This window comes from Camellia sinensis, chromosome 12 (assembly GCF_055761805.1).
Source record: "Camellia sinensis isolate YWXY chromosome 12, ASM5576180v1, whole genome shotgun sequence".
Taxonomy (NCBI): domain Eukaryota; kingdom Viridiplantae; phylum Streptophyta; class Magnoliopsida; order Ericales; family Theaceae; genus Camellia; species Camellia sinensis.
In genome coordinates this window covers 111,150,131-111,166,064 of record NC_138972.1, presented here as the reverse complement: position 1 = coordinate 111,166,064, position 15,934 = coordinate 111,150,131, and the positions used below count along the sequence as shown (strand labels likewise).

The following is a 15,934-nucleotide window of genomic DNA, read 5'->3' as shown; positions in this document are numbered from 1 at the left end:
AAAACAAAATTGAGAAAGTAAAAGGAATGAATGAATAGTTTTGCTAACCTAAAGTTTTATTACTTCAACATGTTATTCGCTTAAAGCCGGATAAAGCACTTCAACTAGAGCAAGGGTGTTCTAATGATATCATTTTCCATGTAAAATGACAGTTGCATGTACGTGTTGGACCCACTAAGGTCCATTTTCAGACTTTCAGTAGCATTGCTATAACCTATACTCCATCCTCCCAAGAATTCCCTTATCTTTCAATAAGTTCCTTATCTTATCTAAGAAATGAAAATACCACTGAAGGTGCATATCTTGATCACAAAAGATCACATATATACCAACAAGTGGATTTGAGCACCGAACATCAAAGATGAGAGGTCAAACAGATACCACTAAGCTTAGATCACCGATTTTCTGTTGCCAAGCAGTCCAAAGAATTCCTGTGTTCATTATTTTGTGATTGAGAAACATTTGATCTCATTGTACTCCTCACATGAATATAATCAAGTCGTTTGAAAGTTTAACTTTGACGATAGTTATATTGGTATGGTTGTTAGAATCGTACAATTCATGACAACATAAGAATAATTACCGAGACTTAAAAAGAAAAGGAAAAGTGAAAACTATTGAAGGTAAAAGACAAAGACAAGCTGCAGAATCAAAAGACCAAAATAGAGAGGATAATGAAACCACTAAACATAGCTTTCAGTTCACTGAGTACCAAATTGAGCTACAAAGGCTGCATAAAGAGAAGGTACTATAACAGTAATCAATAAATTGTTTAGTGAGGACTTAAATTGAGTGTGTGCATCAAGTAATGCCTTTTTTTCTTGTTTCCCTTTCTGTTTTCTCTTCAATTGATGTCAAAGAATGACTGACTCCAAAGAGTGGAAAAATATATAAGCACAGTTCAGAACCTGTCTGCCACGTTGGGAATGGATTTGTCAATGATCATCACAAAAGTTCACCCAAGCCTGAATGAATTGTCTGGACTGTCAAAGAACAGAAGTGACGGTATTTTGGTTAAACTAAACAGCACAGTAGAGTCTCTTGAAGAAGAAAAACACAAGCGACTAGAGAAGTGATGCAACCTTTCACTGAAATAATGTACATTGACAATAACCAAATACTGAAAGCCGGAAAACAGATATGAAACTGGGGAGAGAGGGTGGGAAAGAGATGGAACAGGTTTGAGTAATCAAAGATTACAATACGAATCTCCTCAGTATTTTAAAAACTAGGAAATAGAGAAAAATAAATAAAACCACTAAAAATAGGCAAACATCTTGCTATTCCCCCTTCTCTAGAATTAAAAAAGAGTTGTTCATGCACTCGAGGACATAAGCAACAGAGATAACCAATGACAGTTGGAAGACAATTGGAATTTGGAAGTAAAAATACGAAAAATAGTCTTTCAAGGAACAGCCTCCAGTAATCACCTAAACTATCAAACAAAATTAATGAAGAAGAAGAGGGTCAAAGGGAGAGACTATTAGATTACATAAATGTTAAAAATTAAATTACTTGGCCCAAATTCCAAGACAATCCAAAATTCATGATGATAGATGCAAGTTTATCATGAAAAGAGCTATGGAAGCAAAACTAGGAGACAACAAATGACCTCACAGTGAAGTGCAAAAACTATATGTTCAAAAGGGAACAACTTAGTTTTAAAACAATCCTCTGCCATGGTCTTTTGCTGTAACATTTTAACATAGGACCCATTTCTTTAACATAACTCCAATAACAGCTTAAGGTGTCATGGCCACCTAACGTACTAAATTTCGCCATTTATATTCACTTCATTTAGAGAGCGAAGATTAAACCCCATCCTTCCAAAAAAGATTAAAATGCCTTGAATTTTTCTTTTCTTTTCTTCTCTTTCCAAATCTTTCACAAACCAGTTCTGAATGAGAAAGCATAGAACAAACCAGTAGATAATCATGAATATAACACAGTTCCTTACTAATGAACATGATCTAGAACCTTGCCTAAATACTCATCTTAGATTGTAATAAAGAAGGTTTCTTCTCTAGCAATTTTACACTAGAAGTCAAACCCTACTGAAAATTTCAGAAGGGTAGAATTTAGAAACAATACAATGGGAGACACAATAAAAGAGTTTATCAAATCTTATTTCAATCCTATAATTTACTATCTGTGCAAAAGAAATCACTCATATAAAGGGCACAAGGTGGAAATCTAAACTAGAATGACAGACTATACAACACAAAAATACAGATTCAAAATAGCAAACAAACAGGTACAAAAAAATTTCTAATATATCAGATAGATTAAAAATGCATCTTGCCAAGCATATACTTTTCCCCCCTTATTTTCTCAAATGCATGAAATTTCTATTGAACATGTATCTGGATGTCAATTCCCATATAGTTGTATTACAGACCTATGGTTGTAAAGAGATCAAACAATTGAAAATAACAATGTTTTGACACAGTAAGGACATACCATTACAAAAGAGACGCCCATTATTTCTGCATTCCAAATGCATGAAAAGAAAGAAAGAAAGCACTCACTGTCTGCCTTATGGGATGATTCATATTCAATGAGAAGTGAATCAAAAGTCCCCTAAAATCCAACAGAGAAAAGCTCTGAGATTTTAGAGAAAAACTCTAAAATCCAACAAACAACACACAGATTGAAATAGAGAAAAGAGAGATTGAAATTGATCGAACCTTTAGACGAAATCGAAATGCTTTAAAGAGAGAGAGAGAGAGATAAGAGGCAGGAGAACCGTCGTAGGATTAGGGTTTGATAAGAAGAGAGATCAATCATGGAATAGAAGGAAGGGGTAGTGCATGTACCTGAAGGGTGAGGTCGTTGTAGATATCGATGATCTTGTTGTAGGATTTGGAAGCCATTGTGTCGCTGTGGATCGCTCACGACGGTCAGATCTCGGCCTTGGACTCAAATCTGATTCAGATCTCAACGATCTTCTCGGATTTGACGGAGGCACATGCGGAGGAGAAGGAGGAGGATCATCGACGATGTAGATGTGGCAATCTGTGGCGATGGGGTGAGGTTTGGCGGTGGAGGAGAATTTGAACAAAATGTTGTGTGTAATTGTAAACAGAGAACAGGGGTGGGCGCGTGATTTCCCTCTAAAAAAAATTTCGCCTTTAACGACAAAATTCGTTTTTTGTCGCAAAATCTCAAATATATAACGACTAATTTTTTAGTCGCCAAATCTCAATCCACGGCGACTAAAAAATTAGTCGCTAAAAGTACTAATTTGGCAACTAATTTTTTTTGGTTGCTGAAAATAAGTTTTTGGCGACCAAATTTTTGGTCGCCAAAAAATATGTGACCTTCCGCGACCAAATTTGTAGTTGGTCGGCAAAAGCATACCACTTTCTGCGACCAACTCTTTTTTTGTCGCCAAAATATAACCTTTTGCGACCAATAATATTTGGTCGCCAAAAATAATGATCATTCGCGACTAATTAATATTTGGTCGGCAAATGTCATTTTTTTGCGACCAAATTTTTTTTGGTCGGCAAAAGTGGTCGGCAAATGTGTGAATTCTTGTAGTGTGTGTATATTCATGTAGCCACATATCTAGTTTGGCTCAAAATATTTAAGATAGGTGGGCCAAAAACCCGGCCCAGCCTCCATAGTTAATCCAATCTAGCAAGCCTCAAGTCCAAGTCTAAGCCCAAAATCCATGGATTCGGTCCGAGAAGCGCGCCCAAGTCTGGCAATTTTTGGTTTGCGTAACCAACTTGGTTCATAGTGTTGAGCCAAGTCCATCCTTGAAGGATCCATAACTCTTTTTCTTCTGAAAATTTGGATGCCCCAAAGAGCTCACACCCTTAGGCAGAATATGGGATTTAAATAACCATTAATGCTCTCCTCTATAGTCAATGTGGAATAGAAGGTTATACACCTTACCTAACACCTCTTTCATGAGGCTAACTTAATGAGTCAATTTCTCATTTAAATCTTAATGATTTTTTGTACTTTTTTTTTTTTTGTGGTGTAAAAATTTCATTCCAAAGAATCTAAACTCATTTTAATCTATCTCAGTAGAGGATTGGCACCCACTTTAATATCGTATGAAAATCACCAAAAAATTATTATTTTCCAACAATTATCATGTTAGACGAAAATGAGGCAAAAAATTTATAAATAAGTAGGACTTTTTAAAAACTTTTATCCCCACCTAGTTGTAAATATTTTTAGTCACCCAAACTTCGCGTCTTATATTGGTCGACAAATTCTGTAGTCAAAAGTGACATAGAAACGTATATGTGTTTTAACAGTAAAAACAATCCCTATCATTTACTGGCAAGAAGTTCACATTCAAACTATCACAACTGCCGAAGTTAAGTTATAAATTCTGATTATATCTTTTCAAAATGATGCTTTTAGCTAAATTCGCACTACAAGAATTCACACATTTGCCGACCACTTTTGCCGACCAAATATTAATTAGTCGCGAATGATCATTATTTTTGGCGACCAAATATTATTGGTCGCAAAAGGTTATATTTTGGCGACAAAAAAAGAGTTGGTCGCAGAAAGTGGTATGCTTTTGCCGACCAACTACAAATTTGGTCGCGGAAGGTCACATATTTTTTGGCGACCAAAAATTTGGTCGCCAAAAACTTATTTTCAGCAACCAAAAAAAATTAGTCGCCAAATTAGTACTTTTAGCGACTAATTTTTTAGTCGCCGTTGATTGAGATTTGGCGACTAAAAAATTAGTCGTTATATATTTGAGATTTTGCGACAAAAAACGAATTTTGTCGTTAAAGGCGAAATTTTTTTTAGAGGGAAATCACGCGCCCACCCCTGTTCTCTGTTTACAATTACACACAACATTTTGTTCAAATTCTCCTCCACCGCCAAACCTCACCCCATCGCCACAGATCGCCACATCTACATCGTCGATGATCCTCCTCCTTCTCCTCCGCATGTGCCTCCGTCGAATCCGAGAAGATCGTCGAGATCTGAATCAGATTTGAGTCCTAGGCCGAGATCTGACCGTCGTGAGCGATCCACAGTGACACAATGGCTTCCAAATCCTACAACAAGATCATCGATATCTACGACGACCTCATCCTTCAGGTACATGCGCTACCCCTTCCTTCTATTCCATGATTGATCTCTCTTCTTATCAAACCCTAATCCTACGACGGTTCTCCTGCCTCTTATCTCTCTCTCTCTCTCTCTCTCTCTCTCTCTGTGCTTGATCTCTACGCCGTCTCAGAGCTTAAAGCATTTCGATTTCGTCTAAAGGTTTGATCAATTTCAATCTCTCTTTTCTCTATTTCAATCTGTGTGTTGTTTGTTGGATTTTAGAGCTTTTCTCTAAAATCTCAGAGCTTTTCTCTATTGGATTTTAGGGGACTTTTGATTCACTTCTCATTGAATATGAATCATCCCATAAGGCAGACAGTGAGTGCTTTCTTTCTTTCTTTTCATGCATTTGGAATGCAGAAATAATGGGCGTCTCTTTTGTAATGGTATGTCCTTACTGTGTCAAAACATTGTTATTTTCAATTGTTTGATCTCTTTACAACCATAGGTCTGTAATACAACTATATGGGAATTGACATCCAGATACATGTTCAATAGAAATTTCATGCATTTGAGAAAATAAGGGGGGGAAAAGTATATGCTTGGCAAGATGCATTTTTAATCTATCTGATATATTAGAAATTTTTTTGTACCTGTTTGTTTGCTATTTTGAATCTGTATTTTTGTGTTGTATAGTCTGTCATTCTAGTTTAGATTTCCACCTTGTGCCCTTTATATGAGTGATTTCTTTTGCACAGATAGTAAATTATAGGATTGAAATAAGATTTGATAAACTCTTTTATTGTGTCTCCCATTGTATTGTTTCTAAATTCTACCCTTCTGAAATTTTCAGTAGGGTTTGACTTCTAGTGTAAAATTGCTAGAGAAGAAACCTTCTTTATTACAATCTAAGAGGAGTATTTAGGCAAGGTTCTAGATCATGTTCATTAGTAAGGAACTGTGTTATATTCATGATTATCTACTGGTTTGTTCTATGCTTTCTCATTCAGAACTGGTTTGTGAAAGATTTGGAAAGAGAAGAAAAGAAAAGAAAAATTCAAGGCATTTTAATCTTTTTTGGAAGGATGGGGTTTAATCTTCGCTCTCTAAATGAAGTGAATATAAATGGCGAAATTTAGTACGTTAGGTGGCCATGACACCTTAAGCTGTTATTGGAGTTATGTTAAAGAAATGGGTCCTATGTTAAAATGTTACAGCAAAAGACCATGGCAGAGGATTGTTTTAAAACTAAGTTGTTCCCTTTTGAACATATAGTTTTTGCACTTCACTGTGAGGTCATTTGTTGTCTCCTAGTTTTGCTTCCATAGCTCTTTTCATGATAAACTTGCATCTATCATCATGAATTTTGGATTGTCTTGGAATTTGGGCCAAGTAATTTAATTTTTAACATTTATGTAATCTAATAGTCTCTCCCTTTGACCCTCTTCTTCTTCATTAATTTTGTTTGATAGTTTAGGTGATTACTGGAGGCTGTTCCTTGAAAGACTATTTTTCGTATTTTTACTTCCAAATTCCAATTGTCTTCCAACTGTCATTGGTTATCTCTGTTGCTTATGTCCTCGAGTGCATGAACAACTCTTTTTTAATTCTAGAGAAGGGGAAATAGCAAGATGTTTGCCTATTTTTAGTGGTTTTATTTATTTTTCTCTATTTCCTAGTTTTTAAAATACTGAGGAGATTCGTATTGTAATCTTTGATTACTCAAACCTGTTCCATCTCTTTCCCACCCTCTCTCCCCAGTTTCATATCTGTTTTCCGGCTTTCAGTATTTGGTTATTGTCAATGTACATTATTTCAGTGAAAGGTTGCATCACTTCTCTAGTCGCTTGTGTTTTTCTTCTTCAAAAGACTCTACTGTGCTGTTTAGTTTAACCAAAATACCGTCACTTCTGTTCTTTGACAGTCCAGACAATTCATTCAGGCTTGGGTGAACTTTTGTGATGATCATTGACAAATCCATTCCCAACGTGGCAGACAGGTTCTGAACTGTGCTTATATATTTTTCCACTCTTTGGAGTCAGTCATTCTTTGACATCAATTGAAGAGAAAACAGAAAGGGAAACAAGAAAAAAAAGGCATTACTTGATGCACACACTCAATTTAAGTCCTCACTAAACAATTTATTGATTACTGTTATAGTACCTTCTCTTTATGCAGCCTTTGTAGCTCAATTTGGTACTCAGTGAACTGAAAGCTATGTTTGGTGGTTTCATTATCCTCTCTATTTTGGTCTTTTGATTCTGCAGCTTGTCTTTGTCTTTTACCTTCAATATTTTTCACTTTTCCTTTTCTTTTTAAGTCTCGGTAATTATTCTTATGTTGTCATGAATTGTACGAGTCTAACAACCATACCAATATAACTATCGTCAAAGTTAAACTTTCAAACGACTTGATTATATTCATGTGAGGAGTACAATGAGATCAAATGTTTCTCAATCACAAAATAATGAACACAGGAATTCTTTGGACTGCTTGGCAACAGAAAATCGGTGATCTAAGCTTAGTGGTATCTGTTTGACCTCTCATCTTTGATGTTCGGTGCTCAAATCCACTTGTTGGTATATATGTGATCTTTTGTGATCAAGATATGCACCTTCAGTGGTATTTTCATTTCTTAGATAAGATAAGGAACTTATTGAAAAATAAGGGAATTCTTGGGAGGATGGAGTATAGGTTATAGCAATGCTACTGAAAGTCTGAAAATGGACCTTAGTGGGTCCAACACGTACATGCAACTGTCATTTTACATGGAAAATGATATCATTAGAACACCCTTGCTCTAGTTGAAGTGCTTTATCCGGCTTTAAGGGAATAACATGTTGAAGTAATAAAACTTTAGGTTAGCAAAACTATTCATTCATTCCTTCTACTTTCTCAATTTTGTTTTTTTTTTTTCATCCTGTTCTGTTTTGATTACTTAAACTAATCCTCAATGTATTTATTATTTGATTTATAGGCTGCAAATATTGTTTCCTCAAGCATACAGCCGCTTCAGAATATAGGTGTACTGGTGAGTATTGGAGTGAGATAACTGCTTTAAAATTTCTGTTTCATTGCTAAAATTCATAGAATGCTATCACAACATTTTTTTTTAGCATAGTGATGGGTATTTCCCTGCTTTTTAATGTACAGAAGTATATTGGGGAAAAAGTTCATCCTGATGAGAAGCTTGTTTGGGTTCAGTATCATATTGGCAAAGGCTTTGCAGGTAAGCTTTACCTAATGAACTACAGATTATGGATTTTTATTTTATTTTTTCATTTAAAGAAATCTGTCATACCAGTTTGAATACACAAGTTGGTTGTGTGTAGCCTGCTAGTGCTGACTACTTGACGTTTCACCTTCTTAACCTGTTGCCTCCAATCATCCAAGCAATACTTTGTTTCCTTGTTCCTATCAAAGAGCAAGTGTGTGCAACCCATGGACATCACAGTTTGATCCAAACTCCTTTATGATAATTTTGTTTTAATAATGTATTTTAATTGTTTTGCTAGTATCAAGCAAATAATAGCTGGATCATTGTTAAGAAGAAGACTTTATGAAGTGACTGGAACCTTTTTCCTCATGCCAATTACTTAATTAATTTATTAGTAATTGATGTTAGCTTACTTTTAAAACATGTCTTGTGTTAGGATCATCAAATAAATACATAAAAAGTAGAAGATATGATCTTGTTATCTATTCAAATCTTCACTTTGTCCTCTACCAAAAACCCTATAATCTAGTAAGCATGGACATGGACACCGATACAACAGTTTTCAAAAAAAATGCAGGACATTACGTGGGGACATGAGTAAAATATAATTTTTTTATATTTATCATATGTTATATATATAAATATTTCAGTCAAAGTTAATAAAAATACACAACATAACACGCATTTCCAAAGTTCAAATGAGAATGGATTAATGGGTATAAATTTACATTTTTTTTATTATAATTATTAGTTCCTAAATTTACATCAAAGGTAATTATTAGTTTCTAATAATAATCATCATAATAATAATAACTGGACGTGTTTGACACGTGTCAGAAGTGTCTAAAGACAAGTGTTGGAGTCCAACAAATGAAAATGGGCATGTCATTAATATACCTTGTTTTAGTATGCCTTATATTGAAAAGATGGAACTTTTTTAATACAACCTATGGTTCAGTCCAATGGAAACATGTTCTATCCTTTTTTCTTTTTCCTTTTTTTCAAGCCAGACAACTTATGTGCAATGCAAGTTAAATTTGAGGCAACTTTATATTTTATGCCATGAGGATCTACAAACCATTCAAATGATCTTAGTATTGTATCAAATATAGGACTTTGCACAGAAGTTCTGGTGCTTTAAAAGGATTAATCAACACATTCAATAAGAATGCATCAATTTATCTGATTGAACATACATAATTAGGATTACCATATTCAATAGGTAATCATCTCCATGAATGTGGGGAGTGGATTGAAAGTGCATCATGCTTTCCTATTGGTTTAAGTTTCAATTACCATGAAGTTAGGTGAGAATTTGATCTTGTACTAAGCATTAAGAAAAAAATCACTGCTGATTTAAATTTATCATTGATAGGAGTTTCTTTTTGTAGAATTCCTCTGAAAAAATGCTAACCTACTTTAACTTTTAAGTTGGGAAATTTTCCATTAGAGTTTGGTAATTTCTGGGCAAACAGTGACCAAAAATCAAGTTTGCTACGATATGATTAAGGTTGCTTTGAAAATTGAGTGTTGAATTTGAGCTGATTTCTATGTACACACATTGCAGCTCTTGAGAAGCTATTAAAAGATTATGCTGGGAAATATGCCACTGGAGATGAAGTCTGTCTGGTTTGTTTCTTCCCTCCCTGCTCTCTGTGTTCAAAGCCTATATGCGTACTGTATGTTTAGGGGGGATCCGTTGCAGAGTGTGAATATCTAAGCCCTAATGAAATTTTAAAATATGAGACCACGCTGGCTGTGTAACCTGAATAGATAGTTTTTTTTTTATACCAAACACACGTCATTTCGAAACAAATTTCCCAAACTCGAGCCGTTGTGAAATTATATACCAAACCAAGTTTGTTTTTGAAATCATGTTTTCAAAACATGACTTTAAGATAAAAACGTTTTTTGAAAATATGATTTTAAAAGCAATGGAGAGTTAATATGTGTATTGATTCATGATTTCATTGAAATCGCGTGATCAATGCACGACTTCCATGGCTGAAACTGAGGTTTTTTTTTACATCATAACCATATAGTAGGAGTAATTACATAACCTTCATTTGTGTTGAATTCCTTTGAGAGATGCGTCAATTGCTTTGTTTGGTCCAGTGACAAAGCATAGCAAAGGCAGAACATCAGCAAATATTGAACGTATTACTTGCTATCTGGTTTCCAACTTCGTAAAGGCTGTAAAAGCCTTCTAAGACAATTGGGGTTTCTTCCAAATTTAAGTCATACCATGCATGTTTCGCTTGCCTGCTAATATGTAAATTCTGATTTGAATCTTTTTTATAAAAAAAAGTTGGTAGCATATTCTGTTGTTTGTACATATAGTTTTCCTTACAAAGCCTTATTATGATTCATGTGCTTTGCTAACTGGCAAGTTCCTTCCACTCCTATGAAGGTTTTCTAAAACAATATGGGAAAGAAATCTGAGCCCGTCATAACAAAATGCAAGGAGAGCGAAAACTGGACAAAAGTTATATTTAAGCCTGACTTAGCAAAATTCAATATGACTCGTCTTGAAGATGATGTTGTTGCCCTGATGAAAAAGCGGGTGATTGACTTGGCGGGATGCCTTGGAAAGACTGTGAAGGTTGAGCTTTGGATGTAAATCATATAATTAAGTATGGTCTCTTTCTTTATAGCTTGGACATAATTGTATAAGATTTTAGGATTTCAGTGCTATGAATTTCCTATTCGTGAAAGCTGTGGATGGGAATCTTTTAATTTGCGGTCATTCTACAAGTTTAAGCTGTCTGCATTTTGATTGTTAAGTTCAAATTTCTTTTGCATCTTTGACAGATAGATTCAATAAAATGGACGATAATGTGGAAGGTACTATAGTTAAATCTGCCGAGCAGTTCCTTTCTCCATGTTCTTCCTTTTCCATGTATACATGGACAAAAAAGGTTCATAGGTTGGAGGCAGCAGGAACTATTATCACGTTTGTCTTCTCATGTGTCAGAAGAATGCCAAAATATGTTGAGGGAGGTAATTACTGCAATGCTGTTTCCTGTTACTGATTATAAATTTACCTCTTGGGTTTAATATATTTGGATAAATATGTCAGCTATTAATCATTCTCATACCCACATGTTACTTACAATTCTCCTAAATTTCTGATGATGTTGCTCGATGTTGCATTATTTCATAAATTTGTTCTTGATCAGCACCTAATGATGTTGCTCGTGTGGATGTAAATCTTTTGTAGAACTCCCAGGCTCCTTGTTTGCCTTGGTTATCAACGTAATTTGAAGGACAAATCATTTTATTCTTAATTTTAATTTATTTATTTTTTCACTTCAATATCTTTTCCAATCTGGTTTTGCTGAGCATTTCTTTACTTTATACTCACCCGTGTATGTGTTCTCATCTTCTGTTGTTGTACTTCTGCTTCGTAGTCACTTCACACCATTAGGTTAGGTGTTCTAAATTGCTTGTTATCAGTTTGAAACATTCTAATTTTTCCCTTCAATTTGCCAAGCATCTGGTTGGCAATTTTGACCTTTTCATTTAAATCCCCTCCTCTTACGGACTACTTTTCTCTCAAAGGACAAATGATATGTTCGTACTTGGTGGTAATATGGACGATTAATTTATATACTTGGGCGATTCCCTTCAATATTTACATGATGAATTTTCCATTGGTGGATTAGCTAGCAACTTTTTAGTTTAGTAATTGAGAAGGGAAACCCAACTTGATGGTTTGGCCAACTTATGATTGTCAACTACCTAATCACTTAGACCATCTCCAAAGGGAGGTAGCAAGAGTGGTTAGCTAATGTGTCCTTTGCTAACCCATATGCAGAATTGCTACCTCCATTTGCTACTTTTGAGATTTGGCACTCACTCCAATGGAAGTAGCAAACTTTATTATCTTAATATAAGTAATGGGAAATTACTGTAGAGACTTGAGAATGGATGCCATGAGCCCCATGGATATCGTTATTTTTTATAATCAAAATGATCTGTTTGTTATGTGAGATTCAACATGACAACGTTGCTGTATTTTGTTATGTCTGTTGGAGTGGGTTCCTGCCCATGTGGCACAGCAATTTGCATTTGCTGTCTCCTTTGGAGATGGTCTTAGTTTGGTTCCATCATAGTTTTGACTTTTTTTTTTAATAATAATTTTCTAGTTTGGATTACTTTCCTAGTTAAGACTAAAATGTTTGGTTAATTCACTTCTACCCCATTGTTGCTAGTGCCATCTCTCCTTTGATGAGTTAATTCTCCCACTTGTTGTGGCTAAGATCATGCATAAAGCATGTTCCTGGTTAGAGATAGAATTGATCTCTAGCTGAGAACATGTCCTCCTTTACATGTCTATTATTGGGCCTGAAGTAATTAAGCCTTGCATTGAAGCAAAATTCAATCATCTAGTATCTAGGTTCATTTCATATTAGTAATTTGACACGGTTCTTGGCAACAACCCCCTATGATTTATGGATCATAATTTTGACCAATGATGACCTCTAAGATTGTTGGTTTGATTTGAAATGGTAGACATGAAAGAGGAAATTGATCTTCGTTTAAAATACTTGGTAGATTTAAATGTAAGATATTGTTTCAAAAAGCTAAAATGGTGGAGTAGAAATTTTGTTGGTATTTGGAGACCCAAATATTGCATTGTTGATCATTTAATAGGAAACTACGGATGGAATGGGAAAGCATGCAAGTTTCAAAACTTCTATGAGTTCTCTTTATTAAGCTAGGTTTATCTGATGCCAAAATACCCCCTTCCTCCCCATGAAAAGGAGACCAGTACAAGTTCTGAAACTCAGCACAACTCCCAATGAAATTGATTATCGAATCAGCCTTCCTTGGTGCTGACTTTAGGGGATGATTAATACACTAGGGTTTTTAGATATGATTGGGTAAATGTATGTAGTCTGGTACAATTCTTCATGTGGGTTATGAAACCTCAAAGAATGGAGAATTAGCCCAAGTACCCTATCTCTGGTTTTCAAACAGGCTTGCACTACCAGCACTTTTGAGCTTCAGCTTCCCTTCATGAGGAAAATTCCACTTGATAAGTCTTACATGTCTGGTTTTACTCAGAACTTTGATTTTGAAGGCACATTTTTGGATGACTCTAACAGTGCTAGGAATGTCACAGTTCTCATTCTCGAAAACACCTTTATTTCGTAATTTCCAAATATGCCATACAGTGACACAAATGGAGATATTCCAAGGAATTTAGTCTTGTTACAAGGATTTCTTAAGATTTTCCATGTCCAATATTTCCAATGCTTTGTTAGCTCAATATCTTAAGAGGTGACTGATGTCCTCCTCATATAAGTTATGTAGGTCAGAGAGAATTAGAAGATAGAGCTCTGCAATCCTTTGTTTATTAGTCATTGTTTCACCATGAAGAATGATCCAAGTGAAGCCTTTCAAGTTTCATGGGGAATTGCAGTTTCCAAAGCCATCTCTAATCTTTGTTGCTTTCAGATTCCTTTGCAAGCAGATTATAAGTGGATCTAGTATGAAATTTACCACTGTTATTTTCCAGTCCAGCTAGGAGTATCAGGTTAGCTAGTAAATTTAGCTAAATGAATGCTCCTGATGCTATCCAATTCAGGTGATATTCAAAGCATTAACAATATTAGAAAGCCCCAGTCTCTTTGGATTGGTTATCAGTCTCCTTCTCAGGGTGGAAGTAAACAAGATAACTGTTACCATGCCATCAATGGAGATAACTGTCTCCTTTTGGAAAGCCCTTTTGGAAAGCCCTTTATGGATATTGTGATTACTCAACAGTTTAATCTAGAGGGAGCTTTTTTCAGAATGAATTCTCTGTCCCAGTTTGTATAGTTGGTCCAGGTGATTACTAACTTTAGCTTTTTCTTAAACCCAGAACTCCTCTCTTGCTTTTCAACATGACAAATCATGCTTACAACTGATCAGAACTGTTGGTTGATAGCCTTTGTTAATGTGAAATCTTTGCAGCAATAACAGTTGAGATACTCACGGTTCAATAGTTTTTTCTCCCCCTGTAGTTATTTGATGCAAGTTGCCACTCTCTCTCTCTCACTCTCTCTCTCTCATGCATACGGACATGCAAATGCATACATGCATGAATTGTTGCCTTTTAGTTATTGTGGCATGGTTCTGGTCCCCTTGATGCTTGCTTACCATTTCAGATTAAGCATGACCTTGTTGATGCTGACTACAAAAGATAGTTTCTAAACTTTTACATCTATGATGATTTTCAGAGAATCCTGTTTTAGTTCTTGAGCATTTTGTTGTCACTTCTTGTCAGATTGAACTTTATTTTTTGTAAGACAATTTTTCACTTTGTGTGCATGTGCAGTGTGGATGGTGGAAGACCAAGTAGTGCAAGTATCTTTGTTGGTGGCTTTGTCTTGGGTGGAATTGTTGTTGGAGCACTAGGTTGTATATATGCACCCCAGGTATGTGTGTATTCCTGAACTGTTGTCTATCCATTAGAATTGAATTTATTTGGTCAAATCTCTAGATTGTTTGATATGTGGTACTTCAAATTTGATTGGATAACATAGTTGATGTGAGGTTCATTTGCCTTACAGATCAGCAAGGCACTGGCAGGAGCAGACAGGAAAGATTTGATGAAAAAGCTGTCAAAACTCATATGTGATGAAGAGAAAGCCTTGGAGGTGAGATCTTTCTCTTGCATTTTGGCTTCCATTAATGGTTCGTAAAAAAATGTCTTGGTTATTTTTTTTTTTTTCCTTTTGTGGAGCTGACTTTCATAAATTTCTTGGTTCGTAAACACCTCAAGCTCTCTTTTTCTTAAACTCTGCCACCCTCCACCAACCTAATATGATGATGATGATGATGATGATGATGTTAATAAAACAGGAGTTAGAGAAGTAGAACCGTCCTCTCATTTTTTTTATTAATTAAAAAAATTATTATTATGCTTATTTAGTTTTCCATTCATCTATGGTCATCTATTTGTGGTTTACCCTTAATTTATCATATTTTTGGAAGCTTGATTGATATGATCAAGCAGCCCCAGAATCTGTATTCTTTATCACATAGAGTACATGACATATACGTTATTCATTAAATATTTAATTTAATAATTTTTTGTTTTCTATGATATGGTGTATTTTTTAATTTTTACTAGGGATCTTGTCATTGATTCATGTTGACAATATGAACTCTCATCCACTTTATGTGATTTGATGAGAACAGAGAACACGCAAAATCTTGACTGAGAAGATCGCGCAGCTGAACTCTGCCATAGATGATGTCTCTTCGCAGCTCCGTGCTGATGATACCCCAAATGGAACTGCTGTAAGCCCGGATGAACTTGAGGCTTCCATATGACAACTGTTCAAAAGATGTCCTGAAGTTGTTTATAGATGAGAAATGTTTGAAACAAATCCTTTAAATTTTCACTAGTAAACTGAGGGCTCAAGGTGGGGCCCTTATGTATTGTGTCGAATGTTAATGATTCAGTTAATTTGAATGATGCTTTAAAATTATAGGTTTATTATGGATTGAATGAATTATTAGGGATTACAACTGTATTGTTTTCCTGGTTTGGCAACTAATTTATTAGTCGCGACATCCAAAATAATTTTTTTTCGCAAAAAATGACAATTGCCGACCAAGAGTTTTGGTCACAAAAAATACATGTATTGCCGACCAAAACAGTTCTTGGTCGTGGAATCTCACTTTTGC

General features: G+C 35.2%; 1 protein-coding gene across 1 annotated transcript; it reads left to right on the top strand.

The window, feature by feature from the left end:
* The first annotated feature begins 5,025 nt into the window (after positions 1–5,025).
* LOC114306565 (uncharacterized) lies at positions 5,026–9,955 on the top strand. Its single transcript, XM_082897171.1, has 5 exons — positions 5,026–5,082; positions 5,361–5,480; positions 8,012–8,065; positions 8,188–8,263; positions 9,819–9,955. The coding sequence occupies exons 1-5, from the start codon at positions 5,026–5,028 to the stop codon at positions 9,938–9,940; spliced, it is 429 nt and encodes a 142-aa protein (XP_082753297.1). The 3' UTR covers positions 9,941–9,955.
* Positions 9,956–15,934: the final 5,979 nt, after the last annotated feature.